This window comes from Desmodus rotundus, chromosome 1 (genome assembly GCF_022682495.2).
Source record: "Desmodus rotundus isolate HL8 chromosome 1, HLdesRot8A.1, whole genome shotgun sequence".
NCBI lineage: Eukaryota > Metazoa > Chordata > Mammalia > Chiroptera > Phyllostomidae > Desmodus > Desmodus rotundus.
In genome coordinates this window covers 121,082,232-121,099,332 of record NC_071387.1, presented here as the reverse complement: position 1 = coordinate 121,099,332, position 17,101 = coordinate 121,082,232, and the positions used below count along the sequence as shown (strand labels likewise).

Sequence of the window (17,101 nt, the reverse complement as noted above, 5' to 3'; positions counted from 1 at the left end):
TGTCATTCCTTCGTTTCCCTTCGTGGGAAACCCCTTAGTCTCTTTCCCATGGTGAACTTGTCTTTGTTTCCCTGTTTGGGGTCCTTTCTCTAGTTTTCTCCTCTGTTTCATCAGGGCACATCCTTCAACATCTTCCTGAGGAGGGGGTGCCTGGAGTGTAAATATTAGTAACCATGCATGTCTACAAATGCCTTTATTCTCCCCTCAAACCTTGAGGGGTAGTTAAGCTGGGTGTAGAATCTTAGCCAGAAAATCTTTCCTCAACACAACACCTCTGACTTGAAGATTGGAGAGAGGCTGTGGGCTCTGGGGAAAGCCCCGGGGGTGTGTCCTGGGAGGCAGTGGGAGGCAGATGGCCTGGCCTGGGTGGGGGTGTGACGGTGAGAGTGGAAGCCAGACACCAGAGCAGGCCGGCTAAGCCGAGCTACGACGTTGTCCCGAGAGCAGTGGGAGCTGTTCAGCATTTCTGACAGAGAGTGAGCTGACCAAAGTTTCACTAGTGAAGGAGGGTCTTCATGACCTCCAGGCCCCAGAGGGGAAAAAGGGAGGCACTGAAAGAAGGTGTGACTCCAGGCTAACCTCTTGGGAGGAGCAGGGCTGACCCTTTGTGTAGTGAGCTAGGAAGGTGCCATACATATTTGTGCTGGTCCAGCCCAGCTCTTGCCCCACCTAAGAAACGGAGGCCACTCAGGATTTCCTTGTCCCTGGGGTCCCCTGTGATCATTCGTGACCAACCTACCTGGCCTGCCCTGACCCTGTCCCCACAACATCTGACTCCACCAACCTCCTTGGAACTTTCTTCTCCTAATAGGGCCTAAGAGTCTTGGCTAAGGTGAAAGGCCCCAAGGGGATTCTAAGGATCTCCACCAGCTGGACCATGTTGGACTGGCCTTCTGGTGACATCCACCCTGCACATGTCCCCTCCATGCAGACCCTTCTCCAAGACCTCTCACAGAGGGAGCCGGGTCCCTGGGGACAGGACCACCCATGTGCCCTGGTTCTCCCTGTTGGGGTCTTATGGCCCAAGGCTCATAGTAGGCTCCCCCTGCCTCTTTAGATTCCTCTGGTATAGCCAACTCCTGCCCTAAGGATGAAGCCCCTCTCAGGGGCCGGGCCTTGGGAATCAGCCTCATTCGGGAGGCGGGCCCTGGATTCTGGATGCAGAGCCATTACCAGCTGCACTGCCGGGCAAAGGCAAATGGCAGGTGGATTGGCGACTACCTTCCTGCTGTAGGTGCACAGAGCCCAGCAGTGAAAGCCCAGGGCGAGGGGACAGGCGACAAGAGCAAGAAGTCCAGGAGTCTGAGGCCCTCGGAGCTGACCCCATATAAACCCCTGTTACAAGGGGGAAACTGAGGTGCAGAGAGGTGAGAGGAGGGCCTCTGCGGCCACATAGTGCGTTAGTGATCTCCACAGAGCTCCCTTTCCACTGACCACACCAAGGAGTTAGTCTCAGTCTCTCTCTCTTGCACACACACACACACACCCAGGTTTGTCTGGCACATCCACACTCCCGATATGCACATATTGGCAAAGGTTTTCTGACAAAAGTTTCTGCACCTGTGTCCTAGACCCCAGGAAATATGCGGGCTTGGTGCTCATGGGCCCGTGTGGTCGGGGGAGAGGACTGGCGACACGGGAGTCTGCAGAAGCCCAGAAAGTTAGAGCCCGCGTTTCAGCGAGGGAAAACGGAGGCCTGGAGCCGGGCGGGCAGGGCCTCGTCCAGCCAGAGCCGGTCAGTCCCATCAGTGCCGTTTCCACCGCTCCGTGAATAATTACAGAAAGTTAAACAAGTGTAATTTAATTGCCTGCCCATGACAGAATGCCAGGGGAACCATAGAAGCCTCCTGGTCTCAGAGCGCCTGCCAGGGCAGGTGGCACAGGGAGGCCAGGCTGAGGACTTGTCCCTCCCTGCTCGTTGGCCAGGCCTCCTGGGCCTCTCCGTGGCTGGGGAGCTGGGCCCCCTGTGCCCACCAACAGCCAAGCAGCTCCTCACTTGCCAAACAGGGTGCCTGGTGCCAGAGCAAACTGGGCCTGGGTCCAGCACACTTTCCAGAAATAGGTTCCTGCAAGAGCCCGAGGCGCTCTCTTCCTCCGCTGACCTTCCCCCTGGCAGGGAGTCCTGTTTGTTGCCTCAGGCCCTGGAAACACTCTGTTCAAGGTCTGTAAACACTGCTAAAATGTTCCCTGGGTGGGGCTGGGGCTCTAATTTACAACTTACCCACATCCATCCTCCCCCTGCTTTTCCTGCTGCCCCCAGGCCAGGGTGTGCCCTCCTGGTGTGGGGGAGGGGGAGGAACTGGGGCTCAAGCAGCCTGCTCCCCACAAGGCGTGGCTGCTCCAGACAGTCCGGGCCTTTGCTCCAAGGGCTGGCGCCCTGGCTCTCACTGCCCTGCCGCCCACCCCCTCCTCAGTAGCAAGTCGCAGAGGGGCTGATGGGCCCCCCGGTGCCTCCAGGTGGCTGAGGGTGTGGTTGTGTGGCGGTGGAGTGGTTGGATGGGGTAGAGGGTGGGTGGAGAGACAAATGGGACCCTCTCTGTTTTGATCTCTGTCTTCCCCATGAAAGGCTTCTTGCAAAGCCTGAAATACTGGGCAGTCTGTATTTAAGAAAGGGTCACTAAGGCTGCTCGGATTCTTTCCTTGGGGTTTGGCCTTGTTGACTGGGGACCTTTGGAGCCTCAGCTATTTCCCCAGCGGGGCTCCCCCAGTGTCAGTACCTGTGGGCCTTTCTCCTCAGGCGAGTCCCTGTGCCCAGGCAGGACTCCTCCCCTCTCCCACCTGGGGCTGTCCCAGCCTGAGCAGGGAGCCTGGAGGGACTGCCCCCCTGTGTCTTGAAGAGGCTGGGCCCCGGCCCCTGGCTGCATTTCATTTACTGGCAGCACCCATCTGCTGAGGGTCCCCTCTGCCCTTCTCTTTGCTCTGTGGTCTAAACCTCTTCCTTTCCTTTTCCCAGGAGAAACTCGAGGCAACCGAGTGTCTTTAATCCCCCCAACCCACCCACCCCTTCCTGCTAAAACCCACCCCATCTCTGGTCTCTGTGAAGTCGTGCCCCAGCCGAGAGCCAGACAACTGTGTACATTCTTCTGGTCATTTGAAAGTTTCAGTGTTTACACCTCCATCTTTAATCTGTTTTATGTGGTGAGGTTACTGATGAGGTTTCTTGGGGGAGGGGGACATTCTTTTCCTAAAAAATGCCTATAAACTATTGGCCAGGCCCAGCCCAGGGGAACAGGGAGGGGCATGAGGCCTTGTAAGCCCAGGCAGGGCTGGTGAGCAGAAAGCAGTGGATGTCAGCCCTCCTGGCCCCGAGGCTGGGCACCCTGGGAAGGACACAGCCTGAACCACCTACTCCCACGGCCCACAGCTCCCCTGGCCATCTCACAGAGTAACCACCGCTTCAGAACAGGGATTTGCTTTCAGTGACAATGAGGGGACCTTTCCAAGGACAGTCTGGCGTGGGGCCTCTGAACCCTGCCGGTGGGCATGCAGGCCTCACCGAAGCCAAGGGGCCTCCACACACCCAGTGGGACCTAGTGACTTACCCCGCACCTCTCGTGTGTCTGCATGTTTTTAACCAGAATGGGTTCCCGTAGGGTTACACTTTGGACTGAGTGAAGAATTCAGGTGTCCCCTGACTTCCAGAGCAATAACAGTTCTTTAGAACAGCTTGGAACTTCCTTCTTCCTCATTACGAGCTCTGGTTCTCAGGGGGAGTCAGACAGAAACAGATAATCACAGCCCAGGGAGATGTGTGCCTGGGCCTCCTAATCGGGCTTCCTGCCCCCCACCCCGCTCCTACCACCGTGAACTTTGCTGCCAGAGTGAGCTTTTAAAAATGCAAGTCTGACCACGACTTTCACCCGCTCCAGCAGCTGCCCATTGGCCTCAGGAGTTCCTCCCGCCCGGTCTCTGCGCCAGGGCTCCCACTCCAGTGGTGGCCCCAGGCATGCTGGGGTTTGGCCAGGCAGCTGGCAGACCCCTACTTTTTTTTTCTAAAAGAGGTTTAATAATTGATAAAAATCTACAAAAATATTCAAGTCAGAAGTGCCTTGGAATGCTTACCACTAAGCCAGTACTTCCCCGTGAGTAGGGAAGGTAAGACTTCCTCAGTGCAAAAAGCAAGAGAAAGGTCTGATTTAAAAACGTAGACAACTGTTAGAGAAAAGGTTTAAGTCAACATCGATGGTGTTTTAGACAAGGGCATGGCAACTGTTACTTAAAATTTGGTGGCACTTTCTCTAGTAGGTCCTTAAGGCAATATATTTAAATTGATTTGCAATTGATTTGATGTTAACTTTTAAAAAGTTGCCTCAAAATAATGCCCTCACAATAGCCTTTTAAAAATGTGTTCAGATAGTCCCCCAGCAACAGCGGCGGCTTTGCGGAGCCGCGCTCTCCGGCACTACTACAGTCTCCGGCCTGCCAGGCCTCCATTAAGGACCCCTATCTCTGGCTTTACCAAAATGATCAGATTAGCTCCATCTAGTTGGGTAGTGCACAAAAAAGCAGTTTTATCACTCGCTGGTTCCCCTCCAGGCCTCAGCCCTCGTTCTTCCCTCTGCTGAACCTGGCTTCTCCCCACTTCCTCACCTGGCCAATCACTGCACATCCCTTGGGCCTCATTTTAGATGCCACAGCCTCCGGGATGCCCTCCCTGACCACCTACTCCTCACTCCAGACTGGCTTTGGCATCCCCCATGATGCTCTCTTGCATGTTCTGTTCTTAAAGCTCCAGCATGGACCTTATCAGCTGTGTCTCTAACACTAGTTCTCAAAGTCCAGGAGCACATCTCATTTACTCTCCGTTCATCAACTCTCAGGTCTTTTGAGTCCCTACTTTTTTGTGCCAGGTGCTGAGATGCATGGGCAAACAAAATAAAGACAGACCCCGGCCATCACGAAGCTTACAGGCTGACCAGGCACCCAGGCGCTGGCTCAGTGCTGGCTCAGTAAACGGATGGTACCATGTGCTGTGGGTGCTCAGAAAGGAGGTTCAGTCAGACAGGCCGCGTGGAGGAGAGGGTGCTTAGGATAATGCCCTGAGGGGTGGGCAGGAGTTTTCCAGGCAAACCAGTCAAAGGTTTCCCTACCTGCTTATCCAGAAGCTGTCCTGTTGGCCGGGCTGCTCCTTCCCCGGGATCTATACTCCACCCTCACCTGGGGTCCTCTTCTCTTTCAGAATGCATGAACTGTACCCGGCTCAGTGACATGAGTGAGCGACTGATCACGCTGGAGGCCAAGGTCAGACGGGCTGGGGCGCCTGGGCCTGGAGAGCTGGCTGTGGGGCGGGTGCGTCAGCCACCTGCAGGCTGTGGCTGGGGAAACCCCAGGCTCAGGGGGCCCAGAAGGCCTGTGCAGCCCAGTCCCACGGATTGGGTGCTGCTGGGGCCTATGTGGCTCTGGGTGGCCTTCTCTAAGCTGTGCCAGCCTCCTGGAGTGGGGGAAGGGAGTGGGAAGAACAAGAAATCTGAAGGTCCCAGGTCGGGCCATAGGCTGGTCTGGGTACAGCCTTGGGGGCTGGGAGACTGGATGCCCAGACGTTAACCCCTCAGGAGAAAGAGGTACTGTCCCCAAATTTGGCTCTTCCTCCTGCTGTCTGGCATGGGGCTGGGCACAGAAGAACCAGCTCTAGCCAACCCTCAGCCTGTCTATATCAAGAGGAGGAGCAGGTCACCCCAGAAGCACTTGAAGGACCTGATAAAGGATAAGTATTTCTTTGGGAATGGCCCCAGGTGGCATTGGAGAAGAGAGAGGAAGTAAGCCAGGGAAGGGAGAACATTCGAGGTACAGGTGTGTCGCCAGGCAGGTTACCTATGAGGGCCCCCCGGGAGATGGGCAGAGCACGTGCTGCAGAGCGGGCCCTCGAGGGGCCAGGATGCCCCCCTCACTGGGCGAGGTGTCTGCTGGGTGGTGTTCCTTATCACTCTGGTCCACCCCCAAGTTCACTCATATGGCCAGAGAAAGCCTTTGACAGGTACAGGCAAGCAGAAGGCAAAGGAGTGGGGGCCATGGGCTATGCCCCGGCTGGGCTGCTCTCCTTAGAGGTCTAAGAGCAGGCGCTGGTGACTGACTGGAGGGAATAGGCCTATGGGAAGACAGACCCTTTGGGGCCGCAAACTGCAGGGGGGGTCACCTGGCCCCAGGGCAGACCCGGCATTGGGAGGCTGGATTTACCCAATCCTGAGGCAGAGCTCCCAACTGGGGCAGGTGGTTTAGCCCAGGAGAGGGTGTCCAACCAGCAAGTGGTATGATAATAGCCAGCTGCGAGGGAGGCCAGAGTGAGGACAGCGCACCGAGGTGGGCTGAGGGACCCCCAAGGCCAGAGCCCTGAGAGCAGGCCCAGGAGACCCTGACAGGCAGATGCCCCCTGCATACACACACACACACACACACACACACACCCCACGGACATGGATACACACAGATACACATGAGTACACACACAGACACACATGCAGAGACACAATATACTCATACACAGAGACACACATACGCATACACCTGGCCCTCAACCAAACCCACCTCACCTTTGGCCTTGCCCCCTGCCTTGAGAGCTTGGCTGTGAGGGCACCTGCCCAGTCAGATGGGCCCTGCAGGTAACTCACCTGGAGTCAGACATACATAGGACCACCACCCACCAGCTAGGTGACTCTAGCCAAGCTCCCACTTCCTCACTTGTGGAATGGGTCAAAGTACCAGCCTCACAGGGCTGCCGCGGGTCTCAAGTGATTCGGTGGTGGGACCCGGCTTGGGAAATGGTTGGGTGCTGGACAGGTGTGAAGGTACCTGTTATGATCTGCTTCACGTCTTTTCCCACCTTACGGATGAAGACACAGGTGTGTGGGAGACGTCCGTACAGAGTGCACTACATGAACGCCCCAGGAACGAATGGCCTTTGCACTCGACCCCTTCTGCAGGCAGGAGGTCCTTCTAATAGCCCAGGCTCCTGCTCACAGGCTTGGGTTACAGACCTTGTGCCTTCTTGGGCGTCAGTGGCTTTTGGGGGCTGGGGGTGGAAGGCTTCAGGGAGCAGATGCTGCTACGTGGGCCAAACTGGGGCTAGGGCAGCTCCAGAGTGGTCAGGGTGCTGGGCTGAACTTCTGGCACCCAAGAATCTGGAAAAGGCAGGGCCCCTGGGCCAGCTGCCTGACAGACATTTTCCAGGCACCTGAAGCCTCTGTGTGGTTTGGCAGAGCCTCGGCCCACAGCCTGCCCTGGCTCCAACCCAGCACCTCGGGGTGTTAAAAGTCACAACTCTGGGGGAGGACTGGCACACCGTTCCCGCCCACCTGGCCCTCGCTCATGCCTCCTGCCGTGAGCAATTCCTACCCACGTCTTCCCAGCCTGACACCTCCCTCCAGCTGGCCTCCACAGCACAGCCGCGGGCAGCAGGCTGGTGGCCAGGCCTGCTCTCTGGCCCTGAGCATGAGGATCGTGACCCCTCTGCAGACTTTGGGGGCGGCGGCAGGGGACAGCAGGATGTGTGAGAGGAGCCAGGGCCACGGTTCCTGTCCCAGCAATAGCCCTGCCTCGGCACGTCTGTTCTCAGCTCCAGGCCTCATTCTGCCGCCCAGTGAAATAGAAGTTGAAGGGGTCACTTCCCTGCTCCTCACTGGGTCGTTCTGAGGCAGGTACACAGGCGGAAGCTCAGATGGCTCTTGGGTGGGGAGTCGGGGGAGGGAGCTTGGGTCTGGGGAGTACGGAGAGGTGGTCGCACCACCTTCCGTGTGGGAGCTCAGTTCAGCAGTTCACCTCCTTCTTGACCCCCAGGTGGGGGCTGGAAGACTCCTGTCTCAGCTCCTGTGCCTTGTTTGGGTCACCTTTTAGATGCCCGCCTACCTGCTTCATGCCCAACGGTGTCCTAGAGAGACAGGGCCACTAGGAGTTTTGTTGGCCTGGGTCAGAGGGCTTTGAGAGGCAGTGGCCTGGGTAAGGAGAAAGACACAATTTGGGCAAGTCGTCAGGACAGCGCAGCAGCCCCACGGGCTGTGCCAAGGTCAGGGGAGCCTGCAGGGGTCAGACAACGTGGAGCTGGGGTCAGCCAGGCCAGAGGCTGGGGTCTGATGGCTGATGGCAGAGTCAGGCAGCCAGACCCCAGATGGGAGTCAATTCAAGCGGCTTACAACAGGGAGCAGCAACCCGGAGGCCTGAAAGCTGAGCCTTCTCTTTCCTCAGACGAAAAGCCTGTTTGGGTGTGTCGGGAGCAATGCCCTCAGGTGTAACAGAAATCCCACCACTGGCAGTGCACTCCTTAAGGATTCTTATTGTTTCTTCCACAAACAGTCCAGGAGCAGGTGGTTCTGGGATTGGTTTGGTGGCTCAAGAGCCCAATGCTCCTCACAGCCGCCCCCGTCACCTCGTTAGCGATTCACCTTCTGTCCTGATGGTCCACGACACACGGTTACAGAGTGACGACTGCAGTTCAAGGCGTCACGTCCTGATGTCATGTTCCAAAGCAGTCGATACCCCCAACAAACCCATTGTGTCTCGTTGGCAGCACCGGCCACGTGCCCACCCGCTGGCTGCAAGGGAGGTGGGAACGCGAGTACCTGGGCGATCACACCTCTTTCCCTGGGCACAGTTGGGGGCCTGGAGCAAGGGACGAAGAGGTGGTGGGGTCCAGGCAGCCATCAGGGCTGGCGCCATCTTCACTGACTGTGGGTGCTCGAGTTGCCAGGAGACCCAGACCTCACAGCTCATTTGGGACTCTGGCCACCCCGTCTTCCTGGGACAGCTGGAATGGCTGCTGGGGGGGCAGAGAGGCAGACGGCCAGCAGGAAAAAGCTCTCAGCCTTCCTTCCTCTCCTCCCCCTCAGTTTACACTCTGACTTCATGGACCACAAGGAGTGGGAGGGAGCCCAGGGGGACTTCCCTACGTGAGGGTCATAGGAGCCTCGGCGTTCTGCTGGTGTCTGGTGCCAATCAGCCAGACCACAATGACGTCATTAGGGCCACTGCCCTGGAAGGCCGTGGTCTGGTTTTCTTGGGCCGAGTCCCCACACCCATTGCTGTCTGCCTTGGGAGCTCATGCCCCGAAGGGGTGGGGTCAGTTTCTGCAGGAGGCTGGCCACGGCCAGGCCAGGAGGGTTTGGACTCGGGCCAGGGCTGATGCTAACTTGGCTGTGATCATGCCTCTGCCCTGGGCTGTGGGCTGCTAGGGCCTTGTGTCTGTGTGGGAAGTGTCCCGGAAAGAAGTGAGTCAGGCCTTTTGTGTGGGGACAGGTCCCCTCAGGGGAGCCTGGAGCCTGGCTACGAAAGGGCAGTGCCAGGATCTGCCCCCAGGAGCCCAGGTCAGGCCCCCCCTTTGATCCCTGCACCTACCCCCGACTGCTCCTGGCTACTCCCTGTTAAGGATGTCCGTGTGCAGGTCCCCCGAGACACTGCCACTGAACGCACCCCCGCAGGGTTGCCTTCACCTTCAGCCTTGCCCTCCCCTGGGCCCTTGTTTGACTGGTGGCAACCCCACTGTCCTGGAGCCAGGCCAAAACTGGGAGAGCCACTCCCGCCTGTACCCCCTCCCCCAGGCCTTAGGCACCAGGTCCTGCCTGTGCTCCTCACCCCCACCCTCATGCCTACTGTCCTGGATCCCCATCACCCGCCCCTGGCAGCCAGCTCCCCCTGGCAGCCAGCTCCCCCCGGCCCCAGCTCCTCTGCTGCCCCAGAGACTCTGACTCTGAATGTCCAGCCAGCTTCCCAGTGGAAACCACGGCTGCGGCAGGGGTCGTAGCCCTTGCTTCCCCGCAGGGTTTCCGGGGTCAGAAGACCGGGTTGCACCCCAAAGGTGCTGTGTGACCCAAGCCATCTGGTCCCCTTTTTCTCGCCTCTGTGAAGCTCCGCTGAGGCCAAGGCTGTGGTCCAGCTCACCACATGGGGCCCTGCTGTCTGCTCGCCGAGTAACCTTGGGCAAGTCACTTGCAGTCTCTGAACCTTTATTTCTACCTTGCCTGCTATGTGGCCACCGTGACCCTTCCTGTCTCATGGGCTCTTGGGAGGATCAGACGGGGAGGGGGGCACCTCAGAAAGGTTGCTAGAAGCTCACAGGGCAAGAGCCCGGCCACCCAGCACAGATGGAGACCCTGAGACACTTGGTTCCCTAGTATCCTCAGGGACTCTGTCACCCAGGCCCATGGACACTGCAGAACTGGCAGGGGTGGGGTTGCTCACAAGGACCCTTTGCCACACACTTGGGAAGACCCAGCCCAGCCCAGGCCTAAGCACTGTGACGGCAGCTTGTTATCACCCCAGTTTTGCTGATGGGAAAACTGAGGCTCACAGAGGTCATGACGCTTGCACAAGGTCACACAGCTGCCACCTGGGAGAGCCAGGATTCAAGCCAGTCTGCATGGCCACAGGGCCTGAGCGTCCCCCATCAGGTGGCAGTTGACCTGTGCTGGGCTCTGGGGACCAGGAGCGGGAGGGTGCCCACTCCAGGTGGCCCAACTGGTGGCATTGCCCCTCCCACTCTGGCTGGCTTTGGCACAAAGCAATTGTAGGGGGCTGGAGAGGAGGCCTCCTCTCTGTTCTGCCCAAGGGTAAGACAGACAGTGGGGAGGAGGGGTGGCCTGGTGTCTCAGGATCTTCCTTGGGAGGGAAGGGCAGGACTGGCAGAGGGCCCTGCAGGAGCAAGGGGCTGGAGGGGGGAGTCTCAAATCAGGAGGGACACTGGGGGTCATTCAGGGCCGGAAAAGAGCAGGGCGAATGAGCCGAAGGTGAGGCCCAGGAGGGCCAGGGCAGGGCAAAACGGCACTGTGCGTGCGCACTGCAGGCGTGGAGCAGGGCCTGGGTCGGCTTCTGTTTGCACGAGATCTTCATTCCCTGCTGTGCTGGTGGGGCGGGCGAGCTCCAGGAGGTGAAGGGGGCAGATGGAGGCAGGGGAGGCCAGAGGCTGCTGCGGAGCCTGGGACCACAGGCCAGGGGAGGCATGCTATGGCTGACGCAGGCTGAAGGGCACTGGGGTGCGGCCTAGGGCAGGCCAAATGCACAGGCCCTGACCCCCCCAGAAGTGGGGAGGTGGAGTCCCAGGGTGGCCCCAGGACTGTGGAGTGGGAGCGGGTGCAGGATGGGACAGGGCCGGGGCTCAGGCCTGGCACTGGGCTTTAGACGCATTTGGGCGGCAGTTCCCGTGGAAGTAGACATCAGCGATCGTGGTAGCAGTGGGCCCCCCAGGCAGGCCCACCCTCACCACCCTCTGCCCCATCCTCAGACCCTTTGATCACAGCACGGGGGTGGGGGTGTCTAGTACTCTAGCAGGCTCCCAAGAGCTAAAGGGAACCTGAAACACCACACTAATTCCTCCCCATTGGGCAGTTGGGACATAAGACCAGGGACACACCATGGAGTGGGAGCAGAAAGTCAGATTTTATTTAGTACAACTGAGGGACCCCAGAGCTCCTCATCTCCCACCCCACCCCCACCACCTAGGTGGGCCTACCTAGGTTCTCAGTACCTGCCCACCCACCCTGCATTGATCCTGGGCACGCAGTGCCCCCTGCTGGCCTCTTTGGAGAAAGCAGGGCTTTGCTGAGGCCACTGAGGCCTGGCTCAAAGTTCAAGGGAATTAGGAGGGAGTTTCCTTGCCCTGGCCCTGGGTCTTTGCAGTCTTTGACTGTTCATTCCCTCCAGGGGAGAAGACAGGCTGCTTTCCGGGCCGCCCCTGAGTGACCGCGGCCTCCTTTAGTTTTCCTGGAGCTCCCAATAAATTCATGAACCAAACCAGGCCCATTTTTTTTTTCTCCCTCCCCTCCCCTCCCCTCCCCTCTCCCCCTTCCCCTCCCTCCTCTCCCCCCCCTCCTATCCCCCGTCCCCTCCCCTCCCCTCCCCTCCCTCCTCTCCCCCCTCCCCTCCCTCCTCTCCCCCCTCCCCTCCCCTCCCCTCCCCTCCCCTTCCTTTTTTCCCTCCTTTCTTCTTTTTCTTTCTTTTCTCTCTCTCTCTTTCTCCCTCACTCTACCTTTTTTCTCTCCTTATTTTCCTCCCTCCCCCACTTGTATCTGTCTACCCACCTATGTACCCACAAACACTCCCCGACCATGTTGTTTGTGCCCTGAGCGAGGCAGCGTTGGGGACAAGCACTCTGGCCCCCCTTTGGAGGAGCAGTGAGGTGGAGGTGGCCATGGTCATTGCTCAGACAACCACACATCTCCAGTCCCAGTGGTGGCCGCTCCAGAGGAAGTATACAGGACTCTGAACATGTCCACTGGGGACCTGCTTGAGCCCGAGGTCCAGGAGGGCTGCCCTGAAATGGGAAGCAGAGAAGGACAGCGGGGGAAGCATTCTGGCAAGGGAGCTGTGGTCCCACTGAAGAAGGTGACCACCCAACCCGGCAGCAAGCAGCTGAAGGTCTCATAGGGGCTGTCCCCGTCCCCATGCGTGCCTGGCCTGGCCGGGGCCTGACCCTCTGCTCTTCTCTGGCCCAGGTTCTCCTGCTGGAAGCAGCGGAGCGGCCCTCAAGCCCGGACAATGACCTGCCAATCCCCCAAAGCACCCCACCACCCTGGAATGAGGACTTCCTCCCTGACGCTATCCCTCTCGCCCACCCGGGGCCCCGAAGAAGGCCCACAGGGCCAGCTGGTGAGTGCAGCCTACAGGGGAGGGCTCCGCTAGCCAAAGAGGCCCCTGGAGTGGCCTCCCAGGGAGTCCACAAGTAGGCCACCCACTAGGCCTCCGGGTCCAACGTGCCCACGTGATATTTTAAAAAATCAAGCTACCATGTAAACACTGAGATATCACATAAAAATCAGGATTTCTGGCTTCTCTTAGAAAAATGGAAGATTTGACTTTTGGGGCTGGCAGTCCATCACGGAAACAATTGACTGCAGCTAAGTCATATATCTGCCCCTTCAGATTTTGTCCAAGCTCTGCAGTTTGCCACAGTCTCCACCATTCCTTATTGTATTACAGTCCAGCTACTGTCCTCATGGGCTGCCCTGATGCCCCTTAGCATCTTCATTTAGGGCCTCAGCCCGGCCTACCCCTTGGCTGGCTCAACGTACAGCAGCCTCTGTCTGTATACCCCCAGGGACGGGGAGCTAACTGTCTCCCACTACTCTCTGGGGAGTCCTAACTAAACTCTCTGACTAGAGTTGGAGGACCTCTGCTGCCCTGTTATTTTCTCCCTTCCCTCCACTTTTTAGAGTCAGGGATAAAATTTACTTTCTGCAGCTTCCATCCATTGGTCAGAATTTCATCATCTGAGCCTGTGAATAGTAATAGTAACTGTAGTTACAATAGCTCGAATTGCTGAACGCCGGCCTCATGCCAGGTGCTGTGCGGGGCCTTTACCTGACTGGGCGGTTAGCTGGCACCCGTGAGTATGGCTGCACCCGGGTTTAAGGCTGGTGTTCCTTCTGACTGGCCAGTGTCCATGCTGTGCCAGTGAGTAAGTCTTTTTATATCCCTCAGGCAGGACTGATAGCCTCTCTCATCATTCCAGTAAGCTCATAAAGTTTGGAGTTCCAGAGGACAAAACTGAGACTCAGAGAAGTGACCCCTAAGGTTAGCCAGCGATCTAGGGGCTCTTTGTCCCCACGATTCGTGGTCCCACTGGAGCCCTTAGGAGATGATGGTCTCCCTCCCCTCCTCTCTCCCAGCTGGGCCTCCAGCTTCTTAGCACTGCCCAGATGCAGCTCTGAGTGCTTGCCCGGCCCCTCCCTTGCTCCTCCGCCTTGTTCTGTGCCTGTGCGTATACCTGTCCTATGAGGAGCGGGAGCAGAGTGACAGGGCCACCCAGGAGGTAGGAGGGCCAGCTTCCAGTGGCCAGTCCCCGGCTGGGGGAGCAGCAGGTATTCTACACTCTGCCGAGGGGCTGAGGCTGTGGGCAGAGGGGTGAGCTCAGGCTGCTATGGGTGTGGGGGAGCCTCTTCCTCTGGGTCACCTGACCCACTGCTCTAGCCACTGTCCCCAAGGTCTCACCCCAGAGGGCTGCACCACACTCATGTTCTTCAAATCCTTCTCGGAGACTGAAAAGGAAGGAGGCTTCTCATCCTGGAGAGGACCCAGGTGGGAGGAACTCTGGGTCTTCCCCGCCAAACCTTGCTCCTTCCCAGGGAACATGCAGTTCCAAGGAATGGCCATCGGGTGGCGAACAAACCCTAGAAATGGTGACGCTCAGATTCTTCCTGGCATCCCAGAGAGCAGATGGAGTCTCCCCAAACCAGCAGCCTGTCCAGCCCTGGGTCCCGGACCACAGTCACATGCAGACAGAGATGGAAGGGTGTTAAGAGCCTGCGTAGATCTCTCCGTCAGTCCAGCACATCTTTCTGAACACCCTCTCCAGGCATTCCAGAGGGAGAAGGGGCTGTCCCCTGGCCGCACGGCAGGCCTCTCATCTCTCTGCCCCCTCTCACTCATCCTTGAGGCCCAGAGACCCCGGGGTGGGCAGGCTTGTCCTTTAGGGCTTCCTGGAGTCTCTGAGGAGGACTCAGGACGAGTTCTTTGCCACAAGCCCCGTTCCCAACTCTGAGCAGGGAGACAGAAAGAAGAATGTGGAGAGAGGGAACCTCGCTCATCTACAGCCTGGCTCTGGGGTCCTGAGGGAGAGACTGCACATTTTAGAGCCTCAGTTTCTCCACCTGCCAAAAGGAAACAAAAGCAGCACTTGAGATCATAGAGGTTAATAGGTGCAAGTGGTGTGTGAGCTGTAGTGAACGACTCCAGCCGATGTGGTCCCTTTGCCCATTCGGGAAGCCTCAGGTGGACAGGGCTCCTGGGTGCAGGTCTGTGCGGACCACACAGATGGCCGGGCCTGGAGCCACCAGCTCAGCCCGCAGCGTTCTCAGGCCTCATCTCATTCTCTCCCCAGGGCCCCCCGGGCAGACAGGCCCACCAGGGCCTGCAGGACCTCCAGGCTCCAAAGGTGACCGGGGCCAGGCAGGAGAGAAAGGCCCAGCAGGGCCTCCCGGTAAGGACACTGACCTTGTCCTTTGTCTCCTGGGGAACAGGGACTGCGGCTTCTCCCCTCTCTAAGCAGAGGAGTCATCTCATACACCCACCAGCACCCCGACTGCTGCCCATCGCAGCCACCTGAGGGTGTGGTCTCACCCTGGGCTGCAGGAGGAAGAGAAGGCTCAGGGAGCTATGGGTGCCTGCGTGGGGGTGGGGCTGCCAGGGGCTGGGGGGTGTTCTCAGTCATGTAAATACCTCCAGGGAGCACCCAACTCTCTGGTTCCTCCAGGGGAGTGACCCCTCGCCAGGCTGGCTGACACCCTTGGTGCTCCTGCCCCAGAGCTGAAGTCCCTGGAGGGGTCAGAGGGCATCTGTCCAGAGCCATCCCTGCCTCCCTTGCCCCTGCCACCCAGCTGCCCCAGCACACCCCCTACACAGGGCTGGGAAGAGGGAAGCCATTCCATTTACATTCCAAGACAGTCCTCCAGGGAGACTATGGTCTAGAGGCCACCACTGACCTTGCCAGCCCTGCCCCTTAGGGCCCCTTTGCTGTCAGTAATGCTGGCTGCCAGGCCCAGCTCTCACGTGACTCCTCTTCTCCCCACTGCAGGCCTCCTGGGGCCCCCAGGGCCCCGCGGGCTTCCTGGAGAGATGGGGCGCCCCGGACCCCCTGGCCCCCCCGGCCCAGCAGGCAGCCCGGGCCTCCCTCCAAATGGCCCCCAAGGTGTCCTCTACTCCCTGCAGCCGCCTACCAACAAGGACAGTGAGTGCTGGCCTGAGGGTGGGGTGGGCTGGTCTGCTGAGGGATTAGCCCTCCCCAGGGGACCCTGTGAAGGGACCCACCAGTGAGCGGGGCATCAGCTTGGGAGTGGGCTCGGGCAGGCGGGGGTCCCTGGGGGACCCATACTGACCCCCAACCTCACTCGGGCCCCAGCATGACCCGTCTCTTCCTTGGTGCTCAGCTCCTGCTCCCCAGAGGTCACTCTACTCCTTGTCCTGGCCTCAGTTTCCCTGCCTGGTGATGGCAGTGCCACTGAGGTCACCTCTTATCCCATCTCCTTGCCACAAGTCCCCTCATCCAACAAGTGTTGATTGAGCACCTACTGTGTGTCATCGCTGGGATCCAGCAGTGAGCAAAACAGGCTCCTGTGCCCCAGGGCCATAGGCTAGTGCAGAGGGCCCCTCTGAGCCCCAGAAACACCGCCTACACGTGGGGAAGCCCAGGGAGCGGGTGACGGCCCCGGGTCTGAGGGGCTATGATGCAGCGCCAGCCGGGCTGAGGGAGCCTCATTTTTGTTAAGTGCCCTGGGCAACCTGGGAAGGATTTTATAAGAAGCAAGTGATAGGATTGGCTTTAAATGTTGAGGAGAGGGGGTGGGTGGGTGAAGTGTGGGCACTGTGGTGGAGAGGGACCTTTTGTCAGTTGTCAGAGAAGCCCCAACCCCTGTCCCGAGGGTGCTCTGTCCCCTCGGGCAGCGCGGCCGCAGCCTGAGCGTTAAGGCCTGAACCTGAACTGCTCTGTCCCTCTCTGAGCCTCCGTTCCCCCATCTGTAAAGTAAGGGTGGATTCCTACTCCTTGTTTCTTGATGCAGTTGCTCTGGGCTTGTAAAACAGCCCCCAGCCGTAGCCTGAACCAGGAGGGAGGACTCATTCCTAAGCGACCTGGGGGCCCTGGGCTGTCCTCAGGGAGTGCAGGGGCCAGGCCAGCAGCCCAGGGCCCGGGGAGGGACTGGCTCTCTCCCGGGGCGTCTGGAGCAAATGTTAACTCACTGAGCACCCGGCTTTCTCACCCAAGTGTGGGCTCAGAGATGCCCCCTGGGCAGCAAGAAAACGGAGGGTGCTTGTGACGCCCTTGGGGGTCTTGGGGCTCAGCATCCCACACCCCGGGCCATGAGGAGCTGTCTGAGGGCTGAGGGCTCCCCTGGCCTGGGCATGATGCCACATGCCTGACGCTGTCCACCTGCCACCTCCAGGGCCCAGAGCCCTCCTCGGGCAGGACCCTCCTCCCCTCATCCATGGGGCCCCTGAGGGAGGGCAGCCTCCGGGGTGTGAGCATTTGGGAAGAGCGGGGATGCCCCAGTGGGGACAGCTGGTGGAGAATGAGCACCCACAGGGGCCCATCTGCTGTGAGACCGGTGGCTTCCGTGTGTGGAAGGAGGGGCAGGGTAGCCATTCCTATCCCAGACATTTCCTGGGTCTGGCTGCTCTTCGCCTCTCTCTG

The 17,101-nt window shown here is 59.0% G+C and overlaps 1 protein-coding gene across 1 annotated transcript in view; it reads left to right on the top strand.

Annotated features, from left to right (window-relative positions):
- COL26A1 (collagen type XXVI alpha 1 chain) overlaps nt 1–17,101 on the top strand; it is a 177,126-nt gene that overhangs the window by 149,167 nt on the left and 10,858 nt on the right. The window contains exons 4-7 of the mRNA XM_053930424.1: nt 5,180–5,241; nt 12,414–12,567; nt 14,798–14,896; nt 15,491–15,643. Coding sequence (XP_053786399.1) covers nt 5,180–5,241; nt 12,414–12,567; nt 14,798–14,896; nt 15,491–15,643 — 468 coding nt within the window. The remainder of the gene's footprint in view (nt 1–5,179; nt 5,242–12,413; nt 12,568–14,797; nt 14,897–15,490; nt 15,644–17,101) is intronic.